This window comes from Falco cherrug, chromosome 1 (assembly GCF_023634085.1).
Source record: "Falco cherrug isolate bFalChe1 chromosome 1, bFalChe1.pri, whole genome shotgun sequence".
Classification (NCBI taxonomy): Eukaryota; Metazoa; Chordata; class Aves; order Falconiformes; family Falconidae; genus Falco; species Falco cherrug.
This window is the reverse complement of record NC_073697.1, coordinates 36,445,563-36,462,183: the sequence shown is the minus strand read 5'-3', so window position 1 is coordinate 36,462,183 and position 16,621 is coordinate 36,445,563. Positions and strand designations below refer to the sequence as shown.

The window sequence follows — 16,621 nt, the reverse complement described above, 5'->3', positions numbered from 1 at the left end:
CATTTCTGCTTTCAGAACCTCTTAAAACAACATAAAGAAAGGACTTTCTCTTTTTTTCTTCTAATGAGGCTTCACTTCTTAATATGTTTACAAGTGACTTTTTATGTACACTGCTCTATGAGCTTAATATTTAATGGTGTAAATTGCAGATTAGAGAGATTACTCTTCTGAAATTGTATTTTGCTCTTTCTTTCCCTTCTATAAATGTTTCAGAACTACATGTACTGTACCTCTAATAGATTACATAGATGGGAATGATTATTCCATTGAGCCACAACAAGGTGGGGATGAAGATGGTTTTGCCAGAGGGGCCTGGGACTGGAGTTTGCTGTGGAAACGAATTCCATTAAGCCACAAGGAAAAGTCCAAACGAAAACATAAAACTGAGCCTTATCGGTAAAAAGAACTGTTTACATACTGTGAATCATAACGAATAATTGTCTAAACCCTTTCGTTTTTCCCTCCCCCCCTCTTTTCCCATGAACTACGGTCGGTGCACGTGTGCCATGCGGGTCCTTGCACATAACTGCATCTTCCCTGTCACCATCCGCCACCCTGCAGAACCACATGCACTGTGCCACTTATAGATGTCATAGATGGCAACACTTATAAAATTGTGCCGCAAGGGGGTGGTGACGAAGATGGGTTTGCTAGAGGAGCGTGGGATTGGAGTATGCTATGGAAGAGGGTTCCCTTGACCAAGCGAGAGAAGGAAAGCAGAAAGACAAAAACTGAACCGTATCGGTAATCACTAAATCACTTACCTGTTTCTTTTTTTTCTGAAGCCAATATTGATCCACTAAAACTTGCATGTACTTCTAGCCTGAAAATCTTATTTCTAACCACGCCAGCTGCTTTGTTTAATCAGACCTGTTTGCCACAGCTGTTTGCTCAAAATACCTTTGCTACCTTGGGTTGCCTCTCCATTCCTGCTCTTGTGTGGTTAATGGGGTGCACATTAGAATGACAGGGTTTTGTTTGCCAAAATAAAATACTGTATGACTTTATTTCCAGGGAAAACTCTGTTTAGCTATGATATTTTTTTAAAAGTAGCGTTGGAAACAACAGTGCTTGTTTAACCATTTGATTTGAAATAACAGGCATGCTGTGAGTATTTATAATAGCCAGTAATGCATAAAATCTGTAGCCTGCTGTCATGGATTGATGCATGCATACAGCTCATGGATTATGCATGTGCACCAAAAAAGTCCCTTTTGTCATACTTCTCCCACTTGCTTCATAATAGTTCACATCTGACAAAGAAGCATACTGTTTTAAGAATCTTGGCTAGATATTTTCTAAGGTTTCAGTATGTTTGGGGATTTTAATGCATAACATTAAAAAAAAAAAAAAAAAAAGAAAAAAGAAATAAAGAAAAACCCACCACCTTATTTTCTGGGAAAATTCCAGTAACTTTCATAGAAGTCCCACCTTTTTCTTACGCTTTGTAGTGGGGTATGTTTTCTTCCCAGCAAACAGAAACTGGCTAGAAACCCTAGTTTAGAAACTAGGGTTTCTGGATGCCTTTTCAAGACTGGGAGACTGTGGTTCTGCTGGTTTTTATTACTTTCCCCTTCACACTTAACTAATCGTGTTATTACATTTGAAAGCAATCCTCACATCTTCAGAATCTAATGTCTTCTATTGCTTGTATGTATGATTTAAACATTGTAAGAACTGATGTTGGTAATTCCCTATCCTCACCCATGATTGTTCTCTGCTAAAATAGCAACACATGCGAGGAAGTTATGAAGCTTTGATCTGCTTTGTATACAGTATAAATACTACCATTTTCTGACAAGGCTGTCCACATTGGAACTTTAATATTTGCTTAGAGAGGGATAAACTATTTCAAACATTGCTGTTGTTTTCTGTGTTTACCATCCAAGCAGGTCTTAAAACCCTTTAAACTGTTCCCAGAAACACAGAACACATGTTCTCAGAGTGGTTTAAAAGATGACTTTACTTTTAATAATACTTTCAGAGTTACAGTGCTTCTTTTAAAAAGAGACATTCCCTGCATCTGTTTATGTCCAGGCTGTATGTGTTTTGTTGCAGCAATACCAAGGCAAGTAAAAGTCTTGCTGAAACCATAGTCAGGATTGCTTAGTTTAGAGAGAAAACAAACAAAAAAACCCTCAGCAGCTTAAAAAGCAGAAACAAACTTTTTGTAATGTGAGCATTGCCCCAGGACTGAATCCTTCTTTCCGTAATACTAGGCTTACCTCTTCATATCCTATAAAATAAACTACTGAGCTTATGCAGATTTTACTGTATTTTTTAACACATTTGACAGCACGTTGGAGACCAAGACTGAAACTTCAGCATCTGAGGCCACTACATTTGCCAGGTCTTTGTGGTGCTGAGGAAAACCAAAAATGCAGGAAAGCCACAGGGCTGTGCTATGCAACATGCTTCTCCCTGCTGTGCTTGCTGGCTTCCTACCCTTTGAACCGCAGCGATGCAAAAGCAGTGTTGGAGGAAAATACAGTGGGTGGACAAGCAGAAGGGGACATTTAGTAGTAACTGCATCTGATCACACGATTTGGAGAGCAGCTAAACTGATAACCATTATATTTAACTCAGCTGATAGACCCAGCAACTCTCTTTTGTTGTTCCCCTGCCCCTGCTATGTGGAGGGGGATATATGTTAACCCTATGGGTTATTTTTTCTTAAGCAGTGCTCCTCCAGACATTTACATGCAGAAGGAAAATATGTAATCATTGCTGTTAAAAGGAGCACCACTAAGTTAAAAATCTATTGAAATGAAGAGACTGAATAGTACTAGAAGTGACCCATCTCTCAATAATTTGGTCATGAAGGAATATTTCAGTTGTGTTTTACTTGGCTCACCAGAGTGAGGTGGACTCTTGGATCTTGCTCCTTTCAGTGCTGCAGATCATCTGAAGTCTGAAATAATGCATTTTTTCCTTTTATTTTTTTTTATTGCCAACTTATAGGGTCTCCAGCTTGTACCCATTATGTTTTTTATATATTTAGTTATCCTCAGGTGAAAAATGCTTGGTATGTGTGCTGGAAATGGCTTAACATATCCTACTCTCTATGTCAGTGTGAGCAAGCTACCGAAGAATTTTTGTTAGAGCCATTCTGCAAAAAATGCTCTAATCTAAACCACAACATCTTTTTCATGCATTAAAACTTGCTAATTGAACCTTGGCATACATGGAGGGATTTACAAAGCCATTAAAAAAAAAACAAAAACAAAAACAAAACAGACACAAAAAAAAAAAACTAAACCAAAATGGAGACCTTGTACAACTCGATCCAGGCCCTCTTAAAAATTTCATGAGTATAATGAAAAGTGTCTCATATGGCAGCGGTAGAAAAAGAGCCAGAGGGAGCAGATAGAAAGGTATTGTTTAGCTGGAAAAACTCTTGTCACTTGTTTATTGGACAGTGTTTCAATGTGACAGCTCCTCAGATCATAAACCTAAGTCAGCTATGCAGCCTCATCTGTTATCTCAAAAACTTGAGCAACTTTCAAGAAACATCTTGTCACGCTGATTCTTACCTTTTATTTTAATAGAAGCACACTGGCTGGCTAAATGGATAATTCTGACCAAAATTTTGTATAATTAAATTAAAAGACAAACACAAAAGCCTAACAAAAGCAAAAACCAACATAATAAGAACCTGTGACTTCACTAGAAATTATACAGGTTTCATTTCAGAAAATTGCTGGAAGCTGATGACAAAGCTTTATGACTTTTCAGTTATTGCCATGTATCTAATCTTTATTATATGTTAACAGTAAATTGCTTCCTTAATTAATGCTTTCTCTGAGTGTTATCATATCCTTTTGGCAAAAGGAGTTACACTGTCTTCCTCTTCCAGGTCCCCTGCAATGGCTGGTGGATTGTTTGCCATTGAACGCGATTTCTTCTTTGAACTGGGTCTCTATGATCCAGGGCTTCAAATTTGGGGTGGTGAAAATTTTGAAATTTCTTACAAGGTAACACCAAAAATAGAAAAATAATTCAATTTCGTAGATCTTTTTTTTCTCTAAATACTTCTGTTTGGAGTTCAGACAGACCTACTTCTGGTTTGCACCACGTCTGCCTCATGAAGCCCAGAAGGTTTTGTTGTGAGGAGATGTTGCATCAGAGATGTGTATCCTTAATGTTTTCTTGTGGGCGTTAGAGTAGTAGTGTTACGGGACGTGGCCAGGTGCTGAGGCTCTTGAATGCTGAGTAATCTAGATTTTGTTAATGGTTTGGGATCACACACACACCCCCTTAAATATCTAACCTGAAACCAGGCTGGCAAATTTGATGAGGCAGAACTGAGTGCTATCGTGGTGAGTATAGAAAAATGTTTTTTCTAATGAAAGTGATTACAGAGAACAAGTAGCATTCAGCTTATGCATAGATGCCTGTAAAGTATATAACGATGCAACAAAAAGTAATCTGCCCAAGTTTCCTTCTCCCTGCCATTTTTGTGGGTGAAAAATGATCTCATATACTTTTCAAAATTTCAAGAACTTCTTTACAAGAGAAGTCTTCATAATTGAAACACTAACTGCATAATTCATAATCACAGCAGATTTTGTTTTCACTCCTAGGCATATGCATGCTCTTCAGTTAGCAGGAAACGTAAGACAATAATCATTAACTTCTTGTAGCTTCGGTATTCATAATGACACAAGTGGCAGGCAGCAGGAATCTGTCCCAATTAACAAACGAAAGTGGAGACATCTAATATCCTCAGCAGCGACCTGTGAAATTGTAGATGAATTTTACTGAAAGTACATTCAGAGCTCCCCTAACTACTCTTGATAATTTTGAGGAAAGCTCTGAGTGCACTTGCTGAGCTGTAAATCCATATGCAAAAGGTGTAGTTACTGAGGATGTTACACAGACAGAGTCTTTATCCTTCTAATTCTCCATCTTGCTTAAAGCTAAGCCATGATCAGAATTACATACAGTAGTTTTGTAATTGAAGTGCTGATTATGTAGAGACTTCCAGATTGGTTTCGTGTAGATTACAACCAATCTCCAATCTTCAGAAGAACTCAATAACATGTATCAGTCTTGTGTGCTGACTCCTAGATAGCCTTGCATATCGGGGGGAGGTGGGTGTTGGGATGAAATTTAAGAAGATTAGTATGATGATGCAATGAAGGATGTAAACTATTCTGCCCATCTTTCCTATACTGTTAAGTCATATTTTTAATCTGGAATTTGGACAAATTTGGAACATCCCCAAAGTTAGCTTGAATTTGGATTTGATACTACATTTCAAACTTGTCAAAACTGAACAACTAAATTTAGATTTAGGTATGTTTTCTTTTCCCAATAAATGGATTATCAAAGGATGTGTGGAAGGGAGGGAATTTCAGAATGACAATATGTTTTACCCTTTTTTTTATTTTCAGCTACCTAGTTAAAGAAAAATCTGTTTGTACTTAGAATAATGGATTACCAAAGACATCCTTATCTCCTACTAGTCTTTATTAAGAAAAACTTAGGTGTGATGAGTATCTAACCAAAACCCATCTTAGTGATGGTATGTGAATTGCTGTAATAAAATCAAAATATTATTAATTCTGTCATAATAAAAATTAGTCAGTTCCAGATTTTGTGCATTCATTCATTACTGTTGTTTTAAGATAGTAATAGAATGAGACTGTGTCGTGGTTTCATCTGAGCCAGCAATCAAACCCCACACAGCTGCCCACTCCCTCCCTGCAGAGTGGGATGGGGGAGAGAATCAGAAGAGTAAAAGTGAGAAAACTCGTGGGTTGGGATAAAGACAGTTTAATAGGTAAAGCAAAAGCTGTGTGCACAAGGAAAGCAAAGCAAGGAATTAATTCACCGCTTCCCATGGGCAGGCAGGTGCTCAGCCATCCCCAGGAAAGCAGGGCTCCGTCATGTGTTAATGGTTACTTGGGAAGACAAACGCCATAACACCAAACATTTCCCACTTCCTCCTTCTTTCCCCAGTTTATATATTCTCAGCATGACATCAGATGGTTTGGAATATCCCTTTGGCCCATGTGGGTCACCTGTCCTGGCTGTGTCGCCTCCCAATTTCTTGTGCCCCCCCAGCCCTCTGGCTGGCAGGGCCTGAGAAACTGAAAAGTCCTTGACTTAGTGTAAACATCACCCAGCAGCAACCAAAACCATCAGTGTGCTATTGGTGTTGTTCTCGCACCAGATCCAAAACAAGGCACTGCACCAGCTACTGAAAAGAAAATGAACTCTATCCCAGCTGAAACCAGAACAGATGGCAAACTTTTTTTAAAGCTTTTTTAAAAAGTAATTTGAGTAATTTCATGGCTGAGTTGGAGATGTACGCTATGCAAGCCTTTCATTTCAGAGACCTATTATGTTTATACTTACATCTGAAGCAAAAATATTAAAATATATCAGATGTTTGGTATAGTAAGAAAAGTAGTTGGCATTTCTTCCATAATTTATTATCTGTTTGTCTTAAATTCCTGTGCATATATATTAATAATACTTTTGCTTTAACTTGTAGATCTGGCAGTGTGGGGGAAAGCTGTTGTTTGTTCCTTGTTCTCGTGTTGGACACATCTATCGTCTCCAGGGATGGCAAGGAAACCCACCCCCTGTGTACGTTGGGTCTTCTCCTACATTAAAGGTACTGTTTTGCTGCAACCTTGACGGTGTTTTTTTATTTTAGATAACTCTATTTAAATTATTAGTAATAATTTAGAGAGCACTATATCTAAAGCTATGTAGTGTCTAAAGCTAAGGTGGTCATCCCCACAGGAGGGAAATCTATGTGCCAATCCCACTATTACTAAGAGTTGATATTCCTGGAACCCATCTTCTTGCTCCACCCCTCCCCATCTTTGAGGTACAAATCACATTTCCTAATACTTACTCTTAGCACCCCACACCTTTGCTGCAGTGTGCGAGCAACTCTAGTAACTACAGCATGCTCCTGGAGGTGACGATGATGGGTTTGTAATCCCCCTTTGGCTTAATAGGGTTGATCCTAGGCTGAGTTAGCAAATGCCATATTCGAGCATCTCTCAGACCTTTGTGGCTCTATTTGTTAATTAAGAAGCAGTGAATGACACCTGGGAAAATGGCATGCTCTACACTTCATCGTAAAAGTTGGTAATTCCTCAGGCACCTTGCAGGTTCAGAAATGTTGCTCAAGCCATGATATTAAAGGTAGAGACCTCACCTCAAGAAATGAGTGAGCCAGCTGTCTATATCTGAAGAGGTAATTTGAATCAAGACAAATGTTTTTACATAAGTTTGCATCTACCAGCAGAGAGACAACCCTCCTGTTAAGGTTTCCTATTGCCTAGTTTAAGCTTTCACTCGTGCAGTGTTTTGGCATTGGTAAATCCTGTTCCCAAAGACCAAGTTCTTTGTGAATGGCAATCCCAGAGCCATCTTCCTAGACATCACCTGTGACAATGACTGCTGGTAGGGTTTCAGAGTATGACTTGAGCCAAGCAAGGAGTTGGTTCTTCTGAAAAGGGAATGTCCCTAGTTCAATGGTAGCAAACTAACCTGGCACACACACAAACACCACACACACACCAAAAAAGGGCCTCTGTTAGTAATTTGAATTGATTAACATTGTGATCAAACAAGTGCTAGGACTGATACAAGGCAGGGTAGGGGGAAATGGGCATAGCTGAAAGTAGAGACAGAGCAATGGAAGACAGCATTAATGATAGCAAATGATAGCTCTTGCTCAGTGCAGGCAGGATGTTTGTTTGCCTTGTCTGAAATTATAAAAACCATTTCACTCTGCTGAAAAGCTGATCAAAAATGCTTACAGCATATCTAAACACCTTACATGAGTCTGCTCATCTGCTTACTGAAGACAACAAAACACTGCTGAGTGTTCTTAAGTTTCTTCTCTGTACGAGGCAGGATGCAGGTATAGCTTTCTTTCTCTTTGGGTACCCTCCTATGCCCATGGTAAATGTGCTGTTTTATAGCATTGTTCAATTTATACTGCATGTGGATTAAGTAAAACTCACAGTAATTTGTGCCTTTAGTCAGATCTATTTAGACTGTTTAACACCAGGTCATTAATGCTAGAAAAATTGTACAAAGTGAGATGTGCATCTGGAACATGTACAGGTAATCCAGAGATAAGAGCCATCAGAAAGACTGAGAAGAAAGATGAGAGGGAGAGGCTTGTTCACTAGGCAAACTGTTTTTTCCCCTTCTCCAAGCAGCAGTAAACTATTTAACAAGATAAAACCTTCTTGGTGTGTCATAGCTGACCTGTTTAAGACTTAATTTTTTCACCTTTAGTGGACTAATGCATATTTTTAGGTTAAAACTGTAGAAGGTGAATAGAAACTCTGAACTGCAGTACTGGTACACAGCAAATGATTGCAGCATTTTATTGTACCGTAACTGAAAAGTCTTGTATTTTCAAATAAACATTCTCTAAATGTAGGAAAAGACTTTGTACTCTCATTAAGCAAGCCGGTTTATTTTGCTGGCTTCAGTACTAAACTGTCATTTGAAAATAATATGCATGTGTCTTGTATAATCTGCTGAAGGTGACTGATTAGTGCTATATAATACTTTCACGCTGTCATTTTTTAAGTGGAGAAATCCTTAAATTTCTGAAATTAACCTGCAGTTGCATCCAACCTGTCGTGTGTGCTTTGAGGTCTCAGCAGTTTCATTGTTCTTCACAGAACTATGTCAGAGTTGTAGAAGTGTGGTGGGATGAATACAAAGATTACTTTTACGCCAGTCGGCCGGAGACAAAAGCGCTACCCTATGGAGATATATCTGAGCTGAAAAAATTCCGTGAAGATCATAACTGCAAAAGTTTTAAGTGGTTTATGGAAGAAATAGCATATGATATAACTTCATATTATCCCTTACCACCTAAAAATGTGGACTGGGGAGAGGTAAGTACAGCACATAACCTGTATTTATTTTAGGAGCTTTTTTAAAAAAAAATTGGGAATTCAAATGGAAGCAATTGTTAGTTGACATCAGTCTGAGAACAGATTCTGATTACTACTGTACTAAGGTATATGATACTAGCCAGAGACCTATAGAGATAAAACCCTAGGAAAAAGACTTTATATCTACTTCAAGAGGTGTGATTTTTTTTAATTAGTTCCACAGGTCCTTGAAGGATGATTTTGTCTCTAGCCCTGTGTTCAGGTATATCTAAAACTCTTTTTTTCCATAATTGGAATTTAGGTTTTTTTTTTAAAGAAAAAATGCAAATCCTGTGTGTGTAGCAGTATTGGCAAAGATCAATAGGTGAAAATCATTTTCAGTGAAGGCATAGAGAATAGATCATGAAATCCAGGTGGGGTACATTCTGCCTAAATTTGCTAGCCTGAGATGTACTTACACAGTTACAGCCTCAGTAAATCCCTTACCTGCATGTAATAATTTGATACGATTCCTTAACAGTCATTTCCAGCATTAGTGTACATGAGTATGACTTTGCTAAATAAGAATGTGGTTACAAATTTGGCATTTTCACGTGGCAGACAGAGAGAGAAAGTGTGTGTTGCCAAGTGAGTGCAGGACACTTTCCTGAACCCTGCCTGTTTCGTTCTGGCATTTAGACCACACCACGAAGAGCTCTTACTGCAGGTCTCCTGCCTGCTTTCAGATTCACTTATTTTTTTGCCCTTTTCAGTTGGTTCCAGCTCTGCCCTATCTGTTCTATTAATTTCACTTTTGCAGGTTGTGGAGGCAAAATCAGGAAGTCGTCTTGCTAGCAGAGGAGACTCTGTGTCCCAACCAAATTTAATAACCTTCTTTCCCAGGTTATGATGGACCCGTTTTTGTAACTTCAGAAGAGCATTAGGAAGTACAGATCTATGCTGTTTACTACAGCCAAGAAATTGTCATCTCTAATTTTTCTGAGGAATTTGTGATACAGAGCATGTGCATGGTGGAAGGGGGTACAGATAGTCTGTCTGAGGGACCAGGTGAACAATGCCACCTCTTTTTCTTACCTAAAAATTAGCACAAAGCATCAGTTACTACGTTAGCCTTAGACCTCGTTTTGAATCCATGTGAAGGGTTAGGAAGGTGCATTATATACTACTACTTATTGAGGTGAAAGTATCTGAAGAGGAAAAAATAATAATGGCCATCCTGCAGGAAACCATCCCTGATAAAAGTAAGTGGCTCTGGTGAAGCAACCGGAAAGTCGGAAGTTCAGAGACTTCTCTGAAGCTTTCTTCAACTCTTCTTCACTGGCTGCTAGTTATCCTACATGTGAGGAATTTCCCCCCCATTTGTAACACCACACTAATGGCATTTCCAAATTATCGGGAATGAAAGTGTGGGGTTCATCCTCCTAAACACTCTCTCTGGAAGTCAGGTCTAAGCTTACTCCTCCAGACTTCCTTCTACCGTCGCAAAGAAGAAAGTGGCTCTGGCAAAGAAAATAGGTCTGGAAAGAATGTTATTTGTGTCATAAAGTCATTGTAAAGCTGTTTGTTGGCCCTTCTGAGAAGGGAATGGGATAATCAGCAGTAGAGGAATGCTTTCTGACGGGACTTTCCATCGTTATCTGTATGCCTGTGCCTACCCCTCACCAATTCTACCTCTTTTTTTTCCATGTAATTGCTGCTGCAGAAGATACATTTGAGCAGCCGGGTCAGTGGGCTGTGCCTGGCTGCAGTTAGTAGCTGCCATGCCTGACTTCTCTGCATCCCGTTTCTCTCATCCGCAAGATGAGAGCAGCTTAGCTGAGCTCCTGCTTTATTTATGAAGACCTGAAGACTGAGCATGCTTTGATAGGAGATTGAATAAATTAAAATACTTGAAAGTCCTACATTTCGGTGTCATTAATTTGGAACTGAAGTTTGCAACTCTAGCTTTATCAGTGTATTCTGACTCACATAAGAGCCTCAAATTATCGTAGGCAGCTTGGAGCTCCATCTCCCAGAACAATTAACACCAGTATATGAATTTCATATGCAGGTTGGACACACGTCTCTGTCAGATACCTGTTTGTGATTTGAAAGATAAGCAGGAATTTTCTGAACTCCTTCACACTTACTTTTTCCTTGAGACTAACTTGGAGTGCAAAACCTCTTTTCCAGATTAGAGGCTTTGAAACCGCTTACTGCATTGATAGCATGGGGCACACCAATGGTGGCTTCGTTGAGCTGGGGCCATGCCATAGGATGGGGGGAAATCAGGTAAGGAGCTTGGAGGCAAGTCTGAAAGAGAATTGCTTGCTGTGGGTGGTTACAGGCTGGTTTTCTGTTAAGCCTGTGCATAGAGTCACTTAGGTGCCAGCTAAAAAGATAGGAGTTAGGGGGTTTCCGTAAGTATACTGACATTGCTAAAATATGGGAACCTGAAAAGATCTTTTCAAACACAAGCGGTACAAACTTGAAGGCAAATTCATAATCTCTTCTTCAGTGAAGCAGCTACGTGAGGAAGCAAGAACTGTGTTTCAAAGCAACCATATCACTGCACTGGAATAACTGCAGCTCTTAGCATTGCTGTGGATCCATCATTTATCTTCACTTAGTAATTAATCCTTCAGGAAACAACCCCCTTACATGCTTTGGCTGAATTTTTTCACAGTTTTTTCACTCTAATGGAAGTATGAAACACTTTTGTGCAGTAACTCAGTTTCCACCACAGGAGACAAGAAATCACATACAAATTTGTCTCTGCTTCATTTACAAATTAATTGGCAAAACATAATTACTAATAGATGGTTGCGATCCAGGCTACTATTGTGTTTGTCCTGTAACTTCACAAACCTATCCACAGTATCACACAGATATGCCGTTCTGTCTTTACATCTCCTCTTTCTGTTGGAAAACATTTCAGAATGTGAGGTCCTTATTTGTGATGATGTAGATTTGAATCAAGCAAGTTGTTGTCATGGCATTCATGAAATCGCGTGCAGGATTAGGCTTTTAAAAATCATGTTTGGCTCTCAGTAGCCCCTGGAAATGTCTCTCTAATTTTGATACTTAATGAAAATGTTCCGTACTTCTATATATGTTACCCCCAAAAAAACCCAATAACAGCTATTTCATAAGAAGTAGCTAGGGTAATCTTTTTGTGCCTGGATGCGTTAGTTTGATTTCCTCCATGGGTGAAATCCCAAAGTTTTAGTGTCTTCACATGAAATTACTATCTGGGGCCAAAGCCTTGGTGCCAGACCTTTAGAAAAATAGTGGAATTTTTGGCCATCAAATCATACAAAGGCTTTTAAACACTTTCAGAAATCTTCCGAGTAGGAATCCCTTTATTTTTATTGGGGTTTTTTCTGGCTGGGTAGGTTTCTTAGCCTTCTAAATCCTACAGGAAAGTTATCCATGAAATTGAGTGTCGTGATAGTAAAAGTGTGTTACATCATGTAAAATAAAGAACCCTCCTGAAAGATAGGTGTAATAACACCAGAGAATGTTTTGAACGATGCAGTTACATTGGTATTTTCAGTGTTTCTGAAATACTCATTATTTTAATGAGTCAGCTGTTAAAAAGATGACTTTTCTTTTTTTCTGTTAGCTTTTCCGAATCAATGAAGCGAATCAACTCATGCAGTATGATCAGTGCTTAACGAAAGGACCGGATGGATCCAAAATTATGATTACACACTGTAATCAGAATGAATACAAGGACTGGCAGTACTTCAAGGTATGCAACACATATATAGCAGAAAATAAATTATAGTTGCATCCTATGGTTTTTGCACCTTTTTTAAAATATTTTATGTATATCTGAAAATAAAGGTTACGACAAAGTTAACTGAACCAAGTAGAGTAAATTGCTAATTACACACTCTCGTAAATACGTGCTTGCTGGGAAAACTTCCTGCAGGGAAAGATGCTTTTGTTACTAGTCACTGTCTTCTGTAGCAAAATCGTTACAGCAAATCTCATGAGGCTACATATGCTGCCACAGGTATGTTAGGGGTTAGCACTTGTCTCGGAGGAAGCAAAAATTATGTCCACTACCAGTGACAAGAGTTATCAAAGCTTTTAGTGCCATCACCCTCTCTGCTTGCCTGCTTTCTATCAAGAAAGTTTCTTTGTCTAATGTACGCTATGAGGTTACTTAAACACTGGGGTGCATTTAGCAGCTAGGGTCAATATTAGATCTAATTTTGAGAGGTCTGAATTGAAGTGTTGCTTTGTTTAAAGGCAGAAGATCTTTTTAAGCCTATATAGGAATAGGTAAACACAGCATTATTCTGCCTGTCTGTGTTGTCTTTGCCGCCCTCAGTATTTCTTTTCCTGTTCTTGAGCTGTTCTCTAATAACATGCTGTATTGTGAATTCTGGGTGTGGCGCCATTATAATGCTATTGCAAAATCTGTGAATTTTTAATAAAGACTTGGAATGTTGGCTGATACACAAGGGCTGCTACAGTCTATTTAGTCACTACATCTGTAAGTCCTCTAATAATACTAGTTTTGAAAGTGTTGCTTCAAAAAAAGTCAGGTTCTATTTCTTTTTCTGTTAAAAAATGAGACTGAATAGTCTGAGGGTGACATTATCTTTGGATATAGCCACACATAACTTGGTTCTGTATCTAAGAAACTATTGCATGTCAATTTTTCTTCAGTTGGTCTAGCATGTTGAGTATTTATTAATTCATTAGCTGGTTATCTGGCTTGTGTTTGTCTGAAAGACATAGGCAGTGTTGAGTGCAGTGAGATCTGTTTGTTATCCCTTAAGCCACTCCACTTTTTCTGGTATTTGCATAGAGCTAGGAAATATCAAGCACCGTAATGCCATTTCCACCCAGCTTTCTTGTGCTGTATAGACACAAAAATTCTTTAAACCTGACATTTAAGTCCTGATGACTTCTGCTTTAATATTGAAATAATATATAGCACTTCTTAATTCTCCAGCCATTCTAGTGTGTCCCAGCATGTTACTTGGCTCTTCTTTAAGCATTTATTTTATGCAAGAAGATCCGTTTCCTCCACAGTGGTACCAAGTTGCATAGTTGTTTGCTTATCACCACAAGTTATAAGGAAGCCCAGTAGTCACGGTCCAGGCTGTAGAACAAAACATTGACTGGTTTCCAGAATTGTAAAAAAAAAGGAAGGGGGGAGCAGGGGGAGCGAAAGGACCACCAGGGGTGTGTAACTAAGCAAATACTAGAAATTTGGCATGCTGTGCAGTACAGAGGGTATGACCGTTTCTTCTAATGAGGAGGGTGTAGGGAATGAAATGCTTATGAACTGCTGAAAAATGTTGTGGCCTCGTGTAAATGAAAGCTGCCAGGAGATTTTATCTGGTTGGCTGGTTGGTTGTTTCTGGAATTAACGTGTGTGCCGGTTTGGTGAGCGTAAGATCTGTGCTGCTTCAGCATTGAGCAGTAGCAGGGCTTCAGTGCCTGTAAGCAAACATCCAGAACAGGGCTGGCGGTGGCCTGCCTGCTGCTTTAGTTCAGACATCTGTTTGCCTCTCCAGGTGGAGGACCCCCATGCCCGGCCACATGGCAGGAGCTGAGCACTCGCTCGGACATGCACACGCGTGTGGAGTGACAGGGTGATGGAGGGGGGAGCTGGGTGCACGGGGCAGGTGAGGCGCCCCAGCCCAGCCACAGTGTTGGGGTTTGCCTCTGCTCTGTTGCTCTCCACGCTAGATGCAACTGGTCAGCAAGTCAGAGCTGCCTCTGGCACAGGGGGTCAGCAAGCAGGACAGGAGCCACAGGCCGCTTAGCAAATGCGTGAGACTTGAGCGTGGCAGCACAGGGGTGTGGAAGGAACCAAGCGTGCAAGTCTCCACCTGAATGTGCTAGGTACAATAGGTGTGCAGTTGATCAGGCAGCCAGTTGCTTCGGAGGCCGGGCTTGCCCCCATACCTTCTTCTTTTCCTTCTACCAGCCAAACCAGGACAAAGTTGGTGCTTTTTTTCCCCTAGTGTGGTTAATGTTGGTATTGTGCAGTTGCTTTATGTGAGGGCTAACTGAAGGAGGATCTGCCCGGTGAAGCCAGTTCTCATAGAGCTGTCCTCAAGGGTTAATCTTTTGGTTCGGTTACGGGATGGATGAAAAGGCTGGAAGCATTTTAGACACAATTTTGCTCATTCTCTTAGTAGTTTGTTGCCTAAGAGAAATGGGAGGCGTCTCATATCGAACATTTAATAATATGAAGGCTGTGGAAGGTCTAGGTTTAACAAATAGTAAAATGAGTATAGAACTGATCTGTTCTGGGATCCTGAAACCTGGTTTTGTAAATACCTATATTGCAGTTGTGAAGAAAATGTTAAAAGGAAAAAAAACAAATGCATGTTCCTGATGGTTTTGTTTTCCAGAATCTGCACAGATTTACTCACATTCCATCAGGGAAGTGCTTGGATCGCTCCGAAGTCCTCCATCAAGTTTTTATTTCTGAGTGTGACTCCAGTAAGGCAACACAAAAATGGGAAATGAACAACATCCTTAGTGTGTAGACAGACAAAACCTACCTACTGACACATTAATTTGTAAAGGACTGAAAATAGCCTGAAAACTGCTGCAATTATTAACTTTGTACAGCTGCAAGCCTCCTGGCTTGGATGAAGGACGTAGAGGAACTGTGATTATTACAATAACATTATCATCCGCAGTTAATGTTTACAAAACTGCTTTACCTTAAACTCTGTAGATGTTTACATCTTTTTGTTTTAAGATGTTGGTAAATTAATGTGCTGTTAGCTATGTTTCAAAGGAACATAGCTAAAAGCGTTGTCGTCTTCTTTGGGATTACACTCAGGGGTCTGAAGGCAGTTTTTTTACACACACTTGAAAAGGTTGGAGTAACCAGATTTTCATAGAACTTGGTGATTATCAACCTGTTGTATATTTTTATTTAATTTTACATCTTACTAAGCACTGCCACAGGTTATTAGCCAGGGTGGCCTTCTCTCACAGTCATGCTGCTTTTTTGGAAGGTGAATTTCAACATATTTAGTGCCTCTTTCATTTCTCTCTTTCACAAGAAGAGCATTTGTTGGAAATTATGCAGTGGATTTTTCTGAGCTGTCACCAGGGGTAGGGACCAACCATACCACCCCATGTAATTATTGTGTTACCGAAGACAATTTTCTATTGCCAGTTTGGCTGCTCTACTTTGACTGGACGCTTTGTTTGGTGCAAGGAGCAGCTTAGTGTCTAGTGATGTGGTACATTTTGATGGAAGTAAGCACCCTCGCGATTCCAGCTAAGAATTTATAAGCACTAACTTGCTTGTTTAAACCATGCCTTACATAAAAATTATTAAAAAAAAAAAAGAAATAAAGCTGCACAATTATGTAAAACTTAGAATCCAATGCTTCATTTATATTGTTATTTAAAATGGCAATCATTTAGAGGTTGGACTAAAACTTTTAATTAGGAAAAATCATCCGGCTTCTTAACACAGCTGTGCAATTCTCTACAAGGACATGTGTCAACTAGTTTGGATGCCAGATTTAGATTTGAAAAGATAAATGGAAATTCTGAAACTGCATTTATTCATACTAATTTTATTCTTATTTTTGTCATTGGAAACTTCTCCTGAGGGATTACAAACACAAAATACAACTGCTTGGTGCTATAGTGTAGGGAATAGAATGTGAAGAAGTAGTTTCTGAAAACATTCTGGAAAGGAGTTAATGCAAACTCCCTTAGGAGCATAAATAATTACTCTGAATGAACAGGGG

At 39.4% G+C, this 16,621-nt stretch overlaps 1 protein-coding gene across 2 annotated transcripts in view; it reads left to right on the top strand.

Moving 5' to 3' along the window:
- Positions 1-16,218, top strand: part of GALNT7 (polypeptide N-acetylgalactosaminyltransferase 7) — a 74,017-nt gene extending 57,799 nt beyond the window's left edge. Inside the window, exons 6-12 of one of the 2 annotated variants that reach the window (XM_055702864.1) lie at positions 214-396; positions 3,857-3,974; positions 6,503-6,625; positions 8,670-8,888; positions 11,061-11,159; positions 12,493-12,621; positions 15,254-16,218. In XM_055702864.1, the coding sequence (XP_055558839.1) occupies positions 214-396; positions 3,857-3,974; positions 6,503-6,625; positions 8,670-8,888; positions 11,061-11,159; positions 12,493-12,621; positions 15,254-15,391 (1,009 nt within the window). In that variant the 3' untranslated portion in view covers positions 15,392-16,218. Of the gene's footprint in view, positions 1-213; positions 397-561; positions 745-3,856; positions 3,975-6,502; positions 6,626-8,669; positions 8,889-11,060; positions 11,160-12,492; positions 12,622-15,253 lie in introns of both variants that reach the window. The other variant, XM_055702858.1, reaches the window with a different exon arrangement.
- Positions 16,219-16,621: the final 403 nt, after the last annotated feature.